This window comes from Pteropus alecto, unplaced genomic scaffold (assembly GCF_000325575.1).
Source record: "Pteropus alecto unplaced genomic scaffold, ASM32557v1 scaffold95, whole genome shotgun sequence".
Lineage (NCBI taxonomy): Eukaryota > Metazoa > Chordata > Mammalia > Chiroptera > Pteropodidae > Pteropus > Pteropus alecto.
In genome coordinates, this window is record NW_006441071.1 from 20,885,331 (window position 1) to 20,905,908 (window position 20,578).

Genomic DNA, 20,578 nt, shown 5'->3' on the forward strand with positions numbered 1-20,578 from the left:
TGGACTGGCTGGCTTAGAAACAACAAAAATTTATTTCTCACAGTTCTGAGGCTGGAAATCCAAGATTAGGGTACCAGCATGTTCGGGTTCTGGTGAGAGCCCTCTTCGAGGTTGCAAACTGCCAACTTCTCATTATATCCTCACTTGGTGAAAAGAGAGCGAGAGAGCTCTCTGGGGTCCTTTTATAAGGGCACTAATTTCATTCATGAATGCTCCACTCTCATGACCACTTTTCAAATGCCCCACCTCTTACTACCATCACATTGGAAGTTAGGATCTCAACATAGTAATTGGGAGGGAAGGGGGCCGTAAACATCCAATCCATAACATTACCATGGTCCAGATACTGTTCTCAGTGCTTCATATGCATCTTTTCTTTTATTTTTCAAATGGCATAATGGAACTCTATTAAGTGGGTACAATTATTACCTCCATGTCACAGGAGTGAAAACCGAAGCTCAGAGGACTTCAATACCTTGCTCTAATCATATAGCTGTTAAATAGTGAAGTCTAGATTTGTATACAGGCACTGAAACTATAGAACAACTAGAGCTGTCAACCAGGGATTATTTTATCCCCCAGGGAATATATGGTAATATTTAGAAACTTTTTTGGTTTTCACAGCTAGCATCTAATTGATGGAGGCCAAGGATGTTTACAATGTACAAAACAGCTCCTCAGGATAAAAGAATTATCCAGCCCAAAATATCAATAATGGTGAGGCTGGGAAACCATGCTCTGTACTTTTCTACCATTGAATTGGGATAAAATCATGGAAATAATGAATATGGCATCTAATATTACTAATGATTAATTCTGACTTGCATTTAATCTCACACCTTTTTTTCTTGTCAATATTAATTTTAATATATAATAACAGTATATTATTCTGTGCAAAATTATCTTGGTATCTTCTGTAAAATAAAAATGCCTGGTCTTCCAAAAATTCTTACTGAATTGGTCTGCAGCAAGAGTCTTGGGAATCACTTTAAATTCTTCAACACTTCTATCTGGTAGGAAGCATTTTACAAATGATGAAACTAAGGCATCAGAAGATTAAATAACTTGTGCAGACCATACAACTCGTATGTGAGAGCTGCAAATTAACTCTAGCTTGTCCTAATTGGAAAACTCATGCTTTAAACCAGTGACTCTGAAACATGAGTGTGCATCAAAACCACCTAGAGGATGAAAACATAGACTGTTGGTCTCCCCTGCAACACACACACACACACACACACACCACCACCACCACCACCACCACCACCACCACCACCACTACCACCACCAGTTTTTGATTCTGGAGGCCTTAGGTAGGCCTGGGAATTGGCATTTCTAACAATTTCTCAAGTGATGCTGCTGATCCAGCTGTTCTAGGGAATGACACTTTGAGAACCACAGTGCTAAAGAGGGACAGTTTCCTATAAAATCAAGCTTTCTCTCTTTCATGACCCTTCTTTGTTTAAGGAGCTTCATTTCTCATGTCCCCCTTGAATCTTAGGAGAGTTTTTTTTTTTTTAAAGAACTTTTCTGTCCCACTAGCTTAATGTCTTGTTATACCAAGGACAATCTAAGTACCACGTTGGTGTGACAAGTGTATAACAGCCACAGTCTCCAGTGGAATAGGCTCGAGGGAGAGCCATCCAGGGGAGCGATCAACTCTCTCTCACCTCTCATGATAATACTCCTAATCAGAGAAAAAGAAATCTACCAACAGGACAGAGGAAAGACCTAAACCAATGGAACGACAGTCTAAAGTAGCAATTAAATGCCAGACGAAGGGGATGAAAGAAAAGTTAGTTGATGAAGGGAAAACAGGAAATCGAGAGAAGTTTTTTTCTAATCTCTTTGTTCCTACACTTCGAACCAGTTATGATTAAATAAAGAACAAAAAGAGGCAAGTGCTTTTTTCCTTAAACTCTCGTTTCTACTAAGTGGCAGCAAGCAAATAAGCCAACATGCCCGAAAGATGAGCTCTCAAAGTGAAACACAAGTTAAAAAGAAATGGTTGGAGTAGGTAGTGAGACTTATCTACGGTTCTCCAGTGCTTCAGTCAGGCAGCAAGTGTACCTACCCTCACTCACTGATGGACTCCATACGTTTTATTGATTCTCTATGCTAAACACTGAGAGACACACAAAGAGAGAGTTTTATCCCTAAGGAGCTTACAGCCAAGGTGAAAGGTAAGCATATAAATAGGATTAATGAAGAACACCAGGATCAAATGAATGGTGGGGACGTAGGAGCCCAGGGTAATCACTGTGGATGGAGTGGTCAGGGGATGCTTTGCAGAGATGGTGGGAGTTGCTCTGAGTCTTCAAAAATAGGTTGGATGTGGGTAGTTGGAGTGCAGAGGAGCAAAGCCTTTAGGAGGGCCATGGAGGAGAGAGAAGTGGTGTGAAAGGCAGAGAAGTGAGGAATTTGGGGCAGAATCCAAAGGTGAATGGATGCTTTTGGCCCTGGGTCACGGGGTGCATACCTGAAGACAGGGCTGACCCAGGCTGTGAAAAACCAGGCCAAGGAGGAGATTAGGTTTATTTGTGAATCATGGAGGGCTGAAAAGTTTTTGAGAAGGAAAGGGATATGGTAAAACTTTAATTCTAGAGAAATCCCAACCATTTTTTTCTTCTTTACTGACCATACACCCCCTATACAGTCTGGATCCTGCCCCCTCCTTCCATGTATGTGCTCCTGTCTCCATCCCTGCCCTTCGTTTCTAGGGGAATGAGCATACTCTGTGTATCAGGAAGCCACTGAGTCTGTTTTGATGATCTTGGTACCCACTTCCTCTTCGGCCAGAGCATGAGCTGGATCTTTTCAAGGCTTAGGAGGCATGAGGAGATATAACTTTCTAACTCTGAGATTTGGCTTCCAGCACCCTATGAGTGTGCCTATTAATTTCATTTCACACAAGTTAGTATTTAATAACCTTTAAATAGTTCACAGAGAACAATTCTGTCTCCTTATTTAAACTATAACACATGAAACATCTGCTTTCCTAAAAATTTGTTTACTTTTTGACCAAAATAAGTTTTAAAATGACTTTCCCACTTCTTATTACCAACAGGTCTTCTAAAAATATTATTTCTAGTATTATACAGAAAACTGACAATTACGATAGAGGAATTTAAATAGAATTAAATTTATAGGTTTTCAATACACATTGGATTATGAGTTCCGTAATATTTATTTCTCATTGCCTAGTACAAAAATACTTGTACAGATAGTATTAATTATTAATAAATTAATTCATCCAGTCTGTTGAGATTCTAATTGTGGAGTAACATAGGAGCATTTGTATTAATTAATTAATACATATTGACTGAATGAACAAATGATAACCACAATCAACAGCTAAAATGCATGTCTTGGAGATAAGCAAGGGCAGGCAGATTGATTTTCAGGTGTATTTACTGAATTTCCAACAGGTACCAGACACTGTGCTACGGATTTTCAAATTTACTCTTCATATAACTCTAGTGGGTAGATGTTATGATCTTATTTTAGAGATATGCAAACTGAGGCACAGAAAATGTTAAGTAACTTACCCAAGAATTCAGAACCAGATGTTCTAATTCAAAGTCCAAGTTTCTTTCCTCGAGTTTTTCACAAATTTACCTATCGTAGCAAATACTTAAGTGCTTATTACTATAGATTCCCAGGCCCCTTCTCAGATGATTCTGACTCGGTTGTTGGTGAGGGTCAGAAATCTATACATTAAATATATGTCTTTGGTAATTTTGAGAAACATTCCAGGGGATTTCAGTCCCAGCTGCCCATTAGACACTTTAGAAATGTTTAAAAACCTTAGATGCCTTGGCCACTACACTAAACAAATCTTCGGGAGGTAAGAGAAAAATCCCTGGGCATCAATGTTCTAGATTATTTCAATGAGTGTCCAAAGATGAGCACCACTGGGCTCAGCTCTACCATGCTGACAATAATATTTGATGAGTTTACCCAGCCTCCCTTAACCACTTTTCCACCACTTGCCTTTCTTCCTATCGAAAAGCAGTTCTACCACGACATGAGCCAGGAAAAAGCAGAGATGTTTAAGAGACAAGAGAAACAGAAGGAAAGGAGATCAAGAAACCATTTGTGACAAGGGATTAGTGAAAAGAAAATCATAGCTGTTGAAGGTGATGGGAAGGTGAAGGATAAAGAGAAAGGTTTGAGATTCATCACTGAAACAATTTAATAACGCTAAGCAAAAGTTAAATAAACCTGACACTCATGTGAGCATTTTGTTCTCCCATAAAGGTCATCCTGTTTTCTATGGAAGTCAGTACAATTTTGACATATTCATATATTTATTCTTTCTAGTGACAAGGGATGAAGATCAGAAATTTCTGCCCGTGTGTCTTCATCATTCTTATTTTATAAGTGAGAGCACTGAGGCATACTGGGAGAATTAAGTCACCCTTGACCTTAGGGTTGGTGCCAAGTGACCAGCTTAGTATTAAGTCCCCAAACTGGTTCCCAGGCTTTGTTGCCATTGCTGCTGTAAGGTATTGCATATTTTCTTTGACTATAAAATGCTTGTATACATAGACAACTCTGATCCAATATTTGGAAAAACAGGAATACGATAATACCTTTATGCAATCCTTCTTCCCTGGACCTCACTAAAGGGTCTAAAATAAATGGAGCAAACTCCAGAGGGAAGGGGAAGTAGATAAGGGCATAAGGGGTCAAATATTCGGTGATAGAAGGAAATTTAACTTTGAGTGGTATATATATGACGTATTATTGAACTGTACACTTAAAATCTATTTGGTTTTATTAACCAGTGTCACCCCAATAATTTTAATTTAAAAAAATGAAATTTAAAAAAATGGAGCAAACTAATCCTGAAGGAAATTTATATTATATATTTATAATCACAGAGATGATTCTGTTATGTGGCATGTGCCTATTCCAATGGGATGCAAACAAAAGAGAATTGAAATGCAGTAATTATGTCTATCTTTGTAATTCTGGGGAGAAAAGTGATGTTTTTAAACTGCTGATTGTGATTTAGCAAATGCTGCATTCTTTGTGAATAAGTAGTATCAAAAAGAAAAACCAGTATTTTCCTTCCTGCCTTTCTTGCCTGAGCAGCCCTTCGCCCTTACTTAATGAAATGGAACAGTTGATGCCTTTAACTCCTCTTTCATTTAATCTCATTAATGCAGTCTGTTGGGATTCTAGTTGTAGAGTAACATAGGGGCATTCATCAGACCGCTGGTGAAAAGTGTAATATTTTTCAGTTAGACTTTTAATTGCAACGTCAAAATGTGTGAGAACGAGCTCAAATCTAAAGCTGACGCCACTGGTGAGTTTTACATTTTCTTTTGTCTTCTGATGCTTAGCTATATGAACTATTCTCCATGCAAGACAGTAAGCATTTATAAACTCTCAGCAAAATAAGTTAATGGTTAGATCTGGGAACAATACAATATTTTCTGACTCGAGGATATATGTAATAAATAAGTCACTCAGGCTTTATTTTACACTGGAGAACATATTTATATATAAATATTATCATATCCTGAAATGAATTATCAAATGCAAAAGTTTTGAGATTGAATTCAAATAGTCATCTGCCATATTACACTAACAGGAAGTCGCAATTGTCACAATTTTATAGCTTTGATTTTAGTCATTGGGATCACTAGCATTACAATCATTTCAACTTCTCTAATTTTAAAAATTCAATTTATAAATTATTATACCTTTCGAATATGTAAGGAATCTCTTTTCAAAAAATATTCAATTTGGTTGCATGGTGATTAACAATGAGATGAATTATGTTTGAGTTTTTTCCTAAATTTTTTACCTCTAGGATGCGTGATTTATTGCCATATTTTGCTAGTACTACCTAGCAGTGAACAGTTGGAAATATTAAAATATAAATTGATATGTTTCTTTCAAATAATATAAACTTTACAACTGTTCAAAGTTACTAATCAAACTAAAACTCTTTCATATATTATATAAACTCAGAATTACATCTTCCCACGATGTTTAGAGCTTCCTAGTGCCTGTATTTTTACAAAAAGAATAGATATTGTTTGGATGCAATTATTTGCCGATTTCAAAATATACGTATTTAAAACTTTATTGAAATAAGCCATTACCAGCAGATTGCAGTTCTGACATCAATGGAGTCTTTAAACTACTATTTATCCTTATGACTGACAGCTTTACTCAGGATATTGTTGCTATTGTCGTTTAGAAATTAATAACACTGGACGTATTAACGTCTATGTACTTAATCCTCTTTGGGTTTGAATTACAATTAGCAGAGGCTGACAGGTAAACATAAATGTTCTTCTCTCCGCTAATTTGGTGTAAAAAAGCAACAAAGAAATATGAATTTTCCCTGTTGTAAAATTACGTAAAACACAGTGTATGATTTTAGGAGCTTACGTCTGTGTGCACACACACAACTCATTTTTTAAATGAACTATGAACAAATGTGTCTTTACATTTTTTCAAAGAGAAGCAGATATTTTACTTTCCTCTTAAATTTTAGTGGAATTAGAAGGAATATTCTAAATTAAAACTGCAGCTTTTTTTTTTTTTTTTTTAAGTTACCACAGTAGCATACTTGGTGCTGCACTTAGCAATTTCTGGTTTTCACCAGTCTTTTTCCTCCATTATTTTCCCCCAAAATAACTATCTCTGCTGCTTAAGAAGTCATTCAAACCTCTAAAGAAATGACCAAAACAAAATAAAACAAAACAAAACCACTTTCTCCCACCAATTCAGTCCACCTGGTAGCATCGAAATACCTTTGGTAGAAATTAATGTATAAGAAACATAACTAAAAAATGAGACAACCATAAACACCTCTATGCAAATGAGATTGTAAACTATCAAACAATGATTATGAATTTTCTGCTTGTAGAAAAAAAGTTCAAAAGGAATGAGCTTTTGGAATTTGAAAATTATGATATCTATTTTTATTACTTGGTCATCGTGTTCATACAGTTCCTTCACCAGCTTACGTAAACGCTGAATAAAGCTGTTAGGGATTATGTGCAACATGCTGGATCTGATGAGCTCAAAAATAAGATAGCTCGGGCCCTATAATGTTTAGGATTATGCTGGTAATCTCTTTAGGGAAAGTGTGCAGTATCAGCAGAACAGGCACTTCAGTCTTCGAGGGAGCCATGCACCAATAATTCTACATTTGTTGGGTGGCTAAGCCTTTGCCTACATTGCTATAGGGCCTTTGTCATGTTTAGCATAGTGTGAAATTATAAAGGAAGCTTCTAAATTGACATCCTAAATTATTGCTATACACCTAAAATAATTTCTCGTGCTACATGCAGATAAGAATACCTTCCTCTAAATTCTATAGGTCCCCTTTTTTGAAAAAGGCCATTCATGTAAGGATGAACTAAACCTAAACGTGACTTTTGACAACCTCTGAACTCGTTCTTGTCTCTAGAAATAAAGTAAAAATTAAGATTGTCTTGTCAAGCTAATAATTTCTTTTTTATTTCAAGATTTAATGCTGAAGCAAAGGGGTTGAATTGCAAGTTTGCTAGAACATAAATAATATAATAGTGTAATGCTTAATGCGGAAACTTGTGATATATTTGCTACTGTAGCATTGCCTATGTTAAAAACAAAATCAAAGCTCTTGCAGAAAATCCAAAAAATTGAGTTCCTAAAAGCTGAGTTCTTATATAATGATCACTGCTGTGATTATATGTCCAAAGTGTTCTCCCATAAGTGAAAACTCCCTAATGTCATGTTGGAGGGCCTATTCATACAAATTTTTTCCTAAATCAATGGCAAAGGAAGTCTTTGGGGCTACTGGTAGTGATTGTTCTTTTTTCATTTCTCTCTCTCTCGCTCTCTCTGAGTTACACAAAGCAGGTGCAAATATCTCACCTATGTTCTAAAGTTTGCTTATATAATTATTTACTGCATCAATGGCTAAGGGCATATTAAAAAATAAAAGTGTTTGTAAATATGACAGTGACAAATAATATTACAGTTTAGTTTTTGGCCATTCAAGCAACTTGTAGGATGTTATGAACCAGTTAAATAAAGTTATTATTACATTGAGAAGAAAAAAATGTTACTATGGTGCTAATATTCTGATCTCACATGGACATCGTCCTCATGTGGAAAATAATCCACCCAGATATCTCACAAGAAGATGCAATATCACTTTATTTTACAAGGTTTCTCTTTTCAAAAACAAAGTCATCAAAATTAGATTCTGATCACTGTATTTTAGAATATACCCTTGTCCTTTTCTCTGTAGTCCTGCCTTGTATCTCTTTTAATGCAGTTTAAGAGATTCGTCTTTCTTTGTCATCGAACAGAAAAAGACATGCTTTTCTTATTTTCAAACTCTCAGAGTAAGTGCTAAGAACTTCAGGGGTGGTCTCTACCACTTCTATCCATGAAGAAAATGGAAAGTAGTATTGTGTGCTTTCCACCTCAAACTTCAGTTACTTAGGGTTTTCTTGGTGTGTTTGTGTTTTTTTAATTAATTTAATTGTGTTCCAACTTTTAATTTGTGTTCCAACTTTTGAATTATCTACCTTCAAATGTATAATTTAATGGCTTTATTTTTATATTTATCAAGCATGTCCCTGTTCATTGGTCTTTTCAAGTAATCTTGAAAAGAATGTAGTGTAAGAACCACATTTTAAAGCACTGTGGTACAGTAATATTAGGCCAAACCATATGAAATTGCCAATATTAACTGTTCCCAAAAAAAAGGTGGCAATTTCATATGGTTCAACCTGACGTGACTACAGATAAAAAGCATGGTTGTTCAGTAATTCTGAAAGCAGTCTCTTACTATTTACTTTTCATTTAACCCCATTAACTAGATCCCCAAAATAAGTTTAAATGCCTAATCTGGAGTTTTACTCTCATAACTGGACTTGCCCCTTTCAATCTTTACTCACCAATTTCAAGTTTGCCCTCTCTCTACAAATTTACTGCTTGAAGCCCCAGCTCGCTTTCCAAGACCCGGCTCAAAAGCTACCTCATTCACTAAATCTTCTCAGCTTCCCACAGTGGAAATCAATGACTCCCTCTTCCAAATCAGTTAGCATTCATCTCAGTCTGCCCTGTGTTCAGGTTAGACTGTGTAGGACTATACGAGCATTGTATTCATTGTGAGGATAGAAACTTGGTTTTGCAAATATCTGTGCCAAAAATAAACATGTTTGCTCAATTGGTTGTTCTTAAAGTACTCCATACTTGTCTTTGTTGGGCTGTCTCAGGTGATCCACACTATCTCCAAGAAGCACTTTTGTGTAATTCAATTATTTTTAATAATTAATGGAATTTTTAGTATAGTTATAGTTAGATCTAAAAAATAATTGAACAGAGTTCCATATATCCATCCACCCCCACACATACAATTTCCTCTATTGTTAATATCTCGCATTAGTTTGATATGTTTATTACAATTAATGAATCAATACTGATACATTATTATTAACTATAGTTCCTAGTTTACATTAAGGTTCACTCTGTATTGTTTACATTAGTTTACATTAAGGTTCACTCTTTGTATTGTACTGTTCCAGTGTTATGACAAATGCATGGACAAGTGTACATCATTACCGTATTGTACAGAATAATTTCACTACCTTAACAATTCCTTATGTTTTACCTATTTATCCTTCTCCCCTGAACCTATGGCAACCACTGATTTTTTTACTATCTCTATAGTTTTGCCTTTTCCAAAGTGCCATACAGTTGGAATCATACAATATGTAGCTTGTTAAAACTGGCTGCTTTCACTTAGCAATATGCATATAAGGTTCCACCATGACTTTTCATGGCTTAATAGTTCATTTCTTTTTATCACTGAATAATATTCCATTGTCTGGATGTTCTACAGTTAGTTTATCCACTCATCTATTGAAGGATATCTTGTTTGTTTCCAGTTTGGGGCGATTATGAATAAAGTTGCCATAAACATTTGTGTGCAGGTTTTTGTGTAGACCTGAATTTTCAACTCGGTTGGTAAAAATCTAGGAACACATTTTTGGGTCTTATGGTAAGGCCATGTAACATTGTAAGAAATTGCCAAACTGCCTTCCAAACTGGCTATACAATTTTGCATTCCCATCAACAACAAATAAGCATTCCTTTTCTCTACATCTTCACCAGCATTTGGTATTGTTAGTTTTATGGATTTCAGTCATTCTAATAAGTGTGTGGTGGCATTGCATGTTTGTTTTAATTTGTAATTTCCTAATGACATATGATTTTGAGCATCTTTTCATATGTTTGTTTGCCATCCATAAATCTTCTCTGTTCTGACTTTTGCCGATTTCTTTGAATTCAAAGAGCTCTTTGAATATTTTGGTTACAAGTCCATTATTAGATATGTGTTTTACAGTATTTTCTCTCTGTCTATGATTTGTCTCTTCATTCTTTTCATGCAATTTGATTTTTAACATAGAAAAGCTGTATTTTTATCTTCTGAAAGAGGCTATTTTGCTCTTTTTGAATTTTTCTCAAGGGAATGAATTCTGCCTGGTCACTGCGAAGCATCGGTGTGACCTGCCATGTGGAGTTCCTCCATCCCTGCTCTCCTTCAGTGAAGGTGATGCTGCATAAACTTGAGCTGCCTGTTGAAGCTAAATGGAGACTAGAAAAGGAGTCTCAGAGATAAATTAAGGAGCTAAAGAAAGACAAGGTTTTCCACTGAAGCAAAATAACTTATTTTTTTTTTTTAATAACTGGAAAAAATGGCTATCGCGTAGAGTACCTATATTTTTTTTTTTTTTAATAAAGTTCTCTTCATAGAGAGTTGGGGATTGGGAGCAGACACTCCAAGTGTTAAACTGCAGAAGGTCTTTACTTTCTCTCTTTCAGAACTTCTCAAACTTTGCTGTGTATGTGAATCATAGAGATATTGATTATTGATTCAGATTCTGATTATGTTGGTCTAGGGTAAGACCTGAATGTCCTCATTTCTATCAAGCATGTAGGTCACTGCTGGTCAGGGACCACAACTTGAGTAGCACATTTCAGACAACATAATGGTAGATGATAGGAATGCAATGAGTATCCATCATGTGTTAACTAATAATATCCAACTCTGTGTTAACTAATCTGCCCTCACAAGATGGGATAGATTCCAAAATATTTTGTTTCCAGAATTACCATGAATAGCTGAAATGAGTTCATTTTTGTTTCAAACATTGTTTGACCTCTTTACCTCCACCAAAAAAAGTAAACTTTGTGCAATTCAATTTTGTAAGCAGAAAAAATATTTTTAAAAAATCTTTTCAAGGGAGGCTTTTTCACATTGAGTATCCAGAGAGTGAGCGAGCTAGCAGCCACAACCCCAAGAGCAATTCCACAGAAGAGGGAGGACACACTGCCACGTAGTGTTATAATGTGAAGAAGATGTAGGCACAGCTGACAATCATTAAATCTGCAGAGGAAACTCGGTACACTGGGTGTTAATTACAGTAATGCAAGATGTTTCTGGGAATACACTGGCTTCTTTTCTGCCTTGTCAATTAATGACCAGAAGTTTTTTTTGTAACTAATCCTTCAGTTGTCCTACCGCCTTTTGAACAAAAGAGAAATGCCTAAAAGACAATAGCAGAAACTACTTTTCCAGAATCCTGTGAAGTTTTTAACTTCCTCTAGTACCAGAGAAATTAAAAATTAAAATTAAAAATTAAAGTTTTTAACTTCCTCTAGTACCAGAGAAATTAAAAATTAAAAATTAAAAATTCCAGTTCTCAGAGTAGCTACAACTGTAATTACCTGGGCATCATAGAACAGTTCTCAAGCTTGGATACCATCCTGGGGAGTTTGTTAAACAGCAAATTCCGATTCAGTTGGTCTTGGATAAGTCTTAAAAATCTGTCTTTCTAACATGCTCCCAGGTCATGTCAGTGCCACCGGTCTTTGGACCACCCTGTGTGGTCATGGAACACATTAACTGCTTTCAACCTGAATGATGTCAGCTCCTACACACACATTATCTCATTATAATTAAAACTTTGACAGGACAAGATGTATTCAATGGGAATAAATTTATAAATTATGAGTTTAAAACCACTAAGACTTATAAAAGTGATTTGTTTTGTTTCCAAAGGGGATATTTAATTTATTATCAGAATTGCTACTAATGATAATAATAATCACTGTCATTGTTGTTTGTTGGTTACATTCTCTGTTATTTCAAATTTCTTGAGAGAGTAAACAAGCAACTCTTGGGGGTGTATATTCCTATTTAAAAGATAAATCAACTCCCTTCATGATAATCCTACAAATCATGCTTTTGAAAAAAATCATCTTTTGTCATTATATGATAGTAATTTTTTTACTCTAGCTTATGATAATTTATAGTTTAGGAAATTATAATAATATAAAAATAAGTGTTACTTTTAGGTCATTCAGAAGCTATCAACTGAATGGAACAGAGGGCTCATGGAGACTGCCACTCAGAATATTACAGAGAAGAGTTTGAGAAGAATGAGAGACCCTAAATGCTGATAGATATGAGGGCAGTCTAGTAGGAATTAAGAGTGCACTGAATTTCATGCACTATATTTGGTACGTAAGCAGGAAGCTAGGATTAAGATTCTATGTGCCCTGATGAAATATATGTAATCAGTAATCTTTTAGAATCACTATATGGCATGATATATGGGCAAAACTTCAAAAGACTTACTTTTTTCCTGAGGGTCTCCTTTTTTCACACTATCCCACCCCAATCTTGGGGTTATTTTCTGATAAATCAATATTTACAGTGGAACCAGATCTTAGGAATATTGCTTCATCCTTGGGTTTGTTGTTATGGGATATCGGAAGATTTAATACCTAGTAGAAGCAGACACTTATCAGCCTGCCAGTGAGAGAAGGAAAAAGTGCAAACAGTGATTTTAACTCGAATTTGCCACAAATGATAAATAAGATGAAATTGGGGTAGATGAGCTGCAAATTGGGCTACTTAGACCATCCGCAAAAGAATTTTTAAACAAAATAGTCACCTTTATCATATAATCAGTCTTTATATGTGCAAATTGTGCTTTATTCAGACATTAAGAGTTTTTCCTGCACTGCTCACTTTTAGTGTAACTATAAAATTCTGGGAAACAGAAATTGGGAGGCAAACCCAGTGTCCAAGAATGAGAGTTATTGTAGACTGGGTAGATAGTTCTTACTTCTCTTAAAGATAAAAAAAAGGTGGGGGGAACAAAAGATGTCACAAGTATATAGCTAGCCCCAAACCAAGGCCTAGAAACAGAATTACTGGTCTCTCCTGAATATTTTCAGATTCTACCCTCGTCCCCAGGTTTATTTCTGTTACAGATGGTTTACACGCTTCAGAGAATTCTTACTTAATAACTTGATTCAGCTCATTATTAATGAGGCCTTATCATATCATATCAGAATCACTTGGGGGCCTATTCCAAAATATGTATCCACTCCAATCTCAGGATTCTGATTTCTTCTCTTCACGCCATATACGGAAAATCAGTATTGCTTAAAGCCTCTTTTATAAAAGGGAATATGTCAAATCTCTTCATGGTACCAAAAAAAAAGAAATGTTAGGACCACTGCCTTAGAAAGTTATAAAAATTCTCTTTTGGATTCCATAGAAAATGTGAAAAAGAAGTATGAGCAGGACTCTAAATGGACTTAAAGAGCTCAGCATATAAAATGGCCACATTGAGTTGTAAGAGATGGAATGGTAGGAATTGAGAGCCACAAGAGTGCACACAGTCAAAATGTTTCCTCCAACCATAAAGTACCAGAATAGCCCATTATTATTCCCCTTCCTGATGGATGCTTTTAAACTTAAAGATATTTTGATGGATCAAAGTGATACATTTTCTAGTTAACTCATTAGCCTGGATTAGTTAATCAAATTTAATACCTGCCTTTACCTGCAAGGGGTTCTGAGGGAGCAGACAGAATAGATGTACATTTTGATAAATGCAAAGAAATGAATATATGGTGGCTTTGTGAGATATCGTGGTAAGGTATTCTAAGCAAGGAAGAGCCTTCAGGAGGTACTAGGGAGAGAGAACTCCCATCTTCAAAGAAAAGACAAATTTTGACTATAATTGTTGAATAGAACCTTCCTGTCAAATCATGGGGTATTAAATTAACAGTACTTTATAAATTGTTCTAATATAAGGTAAAACATCAAATTATTTTAAATCTTTTATGACTTTCTTTGACATTGTAAGTGTATCATTTCAAAAAAGAACTATATCTGATTGTTTTTATAAACAAAAAATTTAATTGGCAGACAAAATCTTAACCAGAGTCTCCACAAAGGATTACATATAGAACAATATAAGTGAGAGGAAGAGAAAAGAAATGGAAAAACTGAGAAATGAGCATATCACAAGTCATCTCTCAAGGCATTTCAGCTCCTCTATATTAGTCTCTCAAAGAATGTCATTTTTGAGTTAATCCATGAGTCAAGCAAAAGTATGAAAGTTGAACTCCTTCCCCAGTTTCGTTATCGCACCAGCATTTTAACAGTTGGTGAAGTTCAAACCACCAAATCCTCCCTACATGTTCAGTTTGAAACCACTATCAATAGCATGGCACGAGATCTGTATTTACTGCAAGGTAATTGCATGGGAAGCTACAGCTGGTGTGATGACAAGACATTTAGAAATGGCCAGTGTTGGAACAATCACATGACCTCTTGTCTTAATCAGTGTCTAAAGTACTCTGTCTTGAATGTGTGCTTTATAAAACATATAGTACAAATTATGAAGTTGTAGTTCAGAAGCAGTTTATTTTAAATGAGAATAAAAAATTAGTACTTTAAATTGCTTAAGTTTATCTTTACTTATAACAAGCCTCAGATGATCTATTCTGCTATAATAAGTATAAATGGTCACAGTTTTTCCAAACCAATAATCCCTTCCCACATACAGCAACACACATATACCCTTTTAAGTGGCTTCTTTCTCTTTAAAAATACCATTCAAATGTTTATGGTTCTTGAGGATTACATGTTGAGCTAGGATTATAAATATGTATAAATATGCAGATGCTCTATCGAATCATTTCTTATCCCATTTGTATTTCTGAAGTTGTGTAAGATAACCTTTGTGGCTTTCAAAAACATCTTCTCACATCCCAGGGGGCAAATTACCTCTATTTTCATTTCCTTTAGAGTTAGATCATTTTATAATTAAGAACTTATTGAAGCAGATTCTCCCCACGTGTAAGTTACTCCCTGGGGAGTAATTTATGCAAAGAGCTCCTCCGACTTAATATCATATAAGCCTAACAACTGTACAATGGATACCTGGAACTTTTAGTCAATTTTTGTAATCGTAAAGAATCCAGTTTGAAAGGTTATCCAAGAAAAAATAAAACAAAACAAACCAAAAAAAACATAGTACAAATAACTTATAGTATCATTCATTTGTTTTTTTTTAATGAAAAGATTTTTAGTAAAGGAATAATAATATAGCTTTTTGTGTTTCTTGTCCAAAAGTATTAGAAATAACATTAACAATGATGCTGATGATAATGAAGACTGACATTTTGTGACTCTGCTATTTATAAGGCACTTCTACATAAAACATACCATTTAATCTTCACAAATCTATGAAGTTTGTCAGCCAAGCTTTATAAACCAAAAGACAAGATCAGAGACTTTATCTTGGCCATGGCCTCAACCATTAACAAATTATGGACTAGAATCCAGGAGAACAGAACAGAATAGAATGACATCAAATCTCTCGTTTTTTTCCATATCACAAAATCTTGGAAACAAATACTAGTTCATGTAATCTGAAAGCTAAAAGAATAGAAACAATTAGAAATAGTCTAATAAGTATTTTAGTTGACTTTGTCCTTTCTCCTGGTGCTTTCATCATTATCTTTTTAGCTGGTGTTATTAAAATAATGTAGGAATTCAAAATTGTATTTGTATTTTATCTTTGCGGGAGGCAAAGAAAGGGCTACCGAATGAAGTATCGGGAAAATTGGTTATTTCTGGTTGCTATCTCTCAGGTAAATTCAAGGTCATCAATAACCACCTCAATCCTCAATTTTCTCATATGAAAAATAAGGACATAACTGAATTTTTGCTTATAAAGATGATTTAAACTTACTATGAAATATTTAATTTCAAAAAATTTAATGTGCTCCTAAGGCTAAGTATTATGTATTTTTAATGTAGATTGTAGAGTGTTATGTCTTGTATTTATTTGTTTTGTATATTCAAGGGTGAGAAACACAGAAAAGCATCCAAGTGGCATATTGATGTACAAAGCATTTGAAGCATATTTGCATAATTATTTTAAATAGGGAGTGGGAAAAGCAGATCTTTCTAGTATGCATAATTTTAACAATACTTAGAATACTATCAGAGATATAGGAATTACTATGCTCTAAATAAAATTTATCTCATGAATTCATCCATAACCTCAATGCTGATGACTTAAAATCATCTTTCCAAGATGTTCTATATACGAGTGCCTACAAGATATCACACCAAATTGCACACATGCAAAATGGAAATTTTATACCACACTGAAATCCACAAAGTAGTTGCCCTACCAACATCCCCATTTTTGTAAAACCTACTATTTAATCTCACTCTCAAAGCTAGAAAACTAGAAGTCACCTTCTTCATCAACTTCGACCTCTGTGTCATTGCTATCATTTATCTTCTCACCTCTACCTTTGAACTATCCTTCCTCTTCCTCTTCCATTTGTTCTGCTACTGATGTAATACACACTTTTATCTTCTAACACCCAGATTAGGCATAGCCTTTTAGTTGGTCTTCCATTTATTTCTGGTTAACCTACCAAATTCGCCTTCGTAAGGTACGCAAACTACCTTCATCATTTCTTCCCCCTGTTTGCTTTCTTGATTCCTTATGACCAGTGATATCAGGTTAAAATTCCTCTGCCTACTCCCAGGAGCTCTATAATATGATATCACTTCCTCTACCGAACCATATGGCCCAAGTTTCCATTAAAGCCAAGCTGCTTGTCTCAGTGATCACAAGCCACGATCATCCTGGATCTCTCTCATTCATTCCAGATCTCTTGTGTTCAATTCTGCTTGCAGAAATGCCCTTTTTCTTTCACTTCAGCCTAACCAAATTCTACACAATCTTCAAAAGCAACCAAACTGTCATTTCCTATGAAACCATTTCAGCTCCATACTTTATCATTTTTCTCTTATTTCTCCATGTATTAATTACATTTTATTAGATGATTGGCATCGTATCTTGTGTCAACAACCTTTATTATTTTAGTGGACATAATAGAGTATGCTCAGTAAATAGCTAATTTATTATTGGCATTTTCACAAGTAAATGTTCAGCCACATAACATATAGTCACCACCATGCCCTCCAGTTTTACTTTATTTACTAATTTTAAATATTGCTGAAATAAAGCAATGTCATAGCTATAGTGACTTAATGTTTGAAGTACAAAATAAGAAAACCAAAGACATGGATTTCAGGGATTTTTTTTAATCTTATTTTTTTTAGGTTTATTGGGGTAACATTGGTTAATACAATTATATAATTTTCAGATGTACATTGTAATTTGACATCTATATATTCTGTGGTTTCAGGGATTTTTGAACCCACTATTTCAAGGTCAAATTTGAAAAGGAGAAAACGATGAAGGCAATTATTTAGAAAACTTCTGGTCTCTGGTATATTTTTTAGTTTGAGAAAAACAAAGCAAACAAAATGGACGCTTTTTCAATTAGAAGTCCATTTAAAGAGTAGTAGATGACCCCACATCCACACCCCAGTGTCTTCGAACACTGAGGTTATGACATGGAGAAGTGGGGAGGGAGATAATAGTGTAAAAGGAAGAAGACAACTCTGTAAGCTCAAAATGTCTGTTCTCCATTTCAGCACAAATTGAAGTGATACCATGCAAAATTTGTGGTGATAAGTCCTCCGGGATCCACTACGGAGTCATCACGTGTGAAGGCTGCAAGGTATGGGACTTTAACGCAGAACTGCCCACAGCATCCATGTTTGCCTCAGGCATCCGTGTACCTCACAAAGCATGTGGTGACACCTCTTTAAAGAAGGCCTGCTAACAGATTCTTGTGCCTGCTGCTGACATTTGGGGATTCTTGCTTGGTGGGTGGGTAGGCAGGTCGATTTTTCTTTCTTTGGCCTTTCACCTTTTTGCTATTGTCTGACTAGTCAGTAGATGCCTAAAAATGGATTGTTATGTCAAAGCATGAGTTATTCACATTTAAAGAAACATAAATGCTGATTCTTATCTTTTTAACAGTATTGTTTTCAGTAAACTTTAGGGCATTTATTACTATATGAAAGAACTAAAGGTTAAAATAAAGATTATAAGCTGATGGACCTATAATTATGTATCTACTTGAGAAAAAAGTTGAGGTAACAGTTGCAATTGTATATGGCCATCTTTTATTCTCACATTCCAGAAAAATATTTGAAAAACTAGAAGCATGAAATGTTAGAAGTAGACCAGATAATCTCTAAATTAATTAAAAATCATCTGCTCAACCTCCTCATTTTTCAGTGAGGTCCTAAGATATAAACAAGCTTATGTCATTTGGCCAACCAATGTCACTGATCTAGTTAGTGAGAAAGCATGGCCAAAAGCAATTTTTTCATTCCGGGTCTAGTGTTCCCCTCCAGGATAGATGCAACTAATCTTTCCAAACAAACTAATTCCTATTGGCAAGTTGTTTTTAAAATACAAAGCTGGAATAGGTAGGTAGATAGGTAGAGAGGTAGATGATAGATGATAGATAGGTGATGATGATTGATAGATGATAAATATAGATAGAGATAGAGAGAGAGAGAGAGAGAGATAAAACAAAGTTGGGGGACTAGTAGTTAACAGACTTAATCTGAAATAAGAGAAATTTGAAATTTAACAGAAAGTTTGTTAGATAATCCTTAGAATGAAAGAGAGAGACTAAATGTCAAGGAGGAAGTAAGAACAGTTGCACAACTAATTTTAAAGGGCAACGTGTAACCAGACAAAATGCAGCTGCAGTCGGGCAGGGAAAAGAGATATGCTGACAAAGTTACTGGCAAAAACAATTATATTTTGTTCAAAAATGCAAGAGAGTAAATCATTAATTTAAGGTCAGCAAACTGAAAGTGATGTAGCACAATCATAGATTCTAAGAACCAGCCTTAATCTTAAGAGACTTTCAAATACAAATGAAACAAAACTGTTTCAAATATAAATGAAACAAATAGTGGTGCTATGTGAAAAATTGGTAATGTCTTATAATAGTCTCAAAAAGTATGATTCCTGGAATTGAAGCTGGAGGGAAGAAGAAGAAATGAATGAAAATTAAGTTGGAGAAAGATACAGAGAGAAGAGAATAACATTAATGTACTAACCCACCAGCATACTGACCTGCTTCACACATGATTAGCCATAATCCATATTTGAACACCATGAGATGTGGCTTGCATTCTATTCCTCTGCAGACCAACAATTAAGAATTGCATGTTATCCACTTTAATGCAATTTTTTCAGCTCATCAGAAGAAACAATAAAGCAAAATTACAAATCAGCTATTTTTACCCCTCCCCCAGAATAAGTCATTACTATCTCTGGATGGGTAGACAAATGTTTTTCTTCATAAGCACTAATGATTCGGGAATCAGAACCCTTCAAATGAAAGCATTTCCACCACCGTGTTGGTTTATTGTGCAGTTTTTAAAGCTCTGGTCTATTTTACATAGTATCCACACACAAAAAAGTGTTTTTAGACCAGTGTCAAAGTAGAGGTTTTGTCTTTCATTGTATAAGCTCTATTTGAAAAATGTCTGATTTCAAAATATGAGGATATGTTCATGTTAAGGAGCAAAATATTTAAACAGTAATTTCCAAAAGATTTAACTACTGAACAAATGTATTCAAACAGGTCAATATCTAGGAACAAGTGTTTAGGCTCCCATCATGTTTTCTATTTAAAGGAAGAATCCACAATCAAAAAAATTATTCCATTATTCTGAAGCATACTCTGAGGTTTTAGTCAAAATGACATTGTACACAATAATACTTTTTTATTTCATTGAAAAACCCACATTTGTAAATATGCTACATTTTTCTCCAAATAGAAAACTCAATAAATTGTTCAGAATAAGACGTTAGTGTTAGCACATTTAGTATCAACCTCTGAATTTTCATAATACTGTTTTCCAGTCAATATAAACAACCCATTTTAAATAACATCAATTCAGCTCATGCACTTATTCAAATTCCTATTCATTCAATAAAATTTGAAACTGAATCTCTCTTTCATGCCAAAAACCTCATTTGCAATAATGAGCAACAGATAAGCAAGAAATGCCTCATAATTAATGTCAAATTTGCCTTAATTAGAGCTGTAGCTGTGACTTCAGAAGTCTTTTCTGTCAACTCTTTTGTTAAGTGGCACTAGAGTATCCAAAGATTAAAAGCCACCCAATTCTTTCTTAAAATGTAAATTCCAAATCATCTTTAATCAAGACCGGTAGGCTGAGGTTATGCTTTCTGAAGCTTCATGGTATATGAAGTACATCATTTCAATCCCTGGAGTCCTGGCTATTATTTCTCTTTTAAGGGGCTCTATGAAC

At 34.9% G+C, this 20,578-nt stretch overlaps 1 protein-coding gene across 2 annotated transcripts in view; it reads left to right on the forward strand.

The window, feature by feature from the left end:
* RORB (RAR related orphan receptor B) overlaps positions 1-20,578 on the forward strand; it is a 177,112-nt gene that overhangs the window by 109,846 nt on the left and 46,688 nt on the right. Inside the window, exons 1-2 of one of the 2 annotated variants that reach the window (XM_025051441.1) lie at positions 5,227-5,314; positions 17,864-17,949. In XM_025051441.1, the coding sequence (XP_024907209.1) occupies positions 5,275-5,314; positions 17,864-17,949 (126 nt within the window). In that variant the 5' untranslated portion in view covers positions 5,227-5,274. Of the gene's footprint in view, positions 1-5,226; positions 5,315-17,863; positions 17,950-20,578 lie in introns of those variants that run through there. The other variant, XM_006918444.2, reaches the window with a different exon arrangement.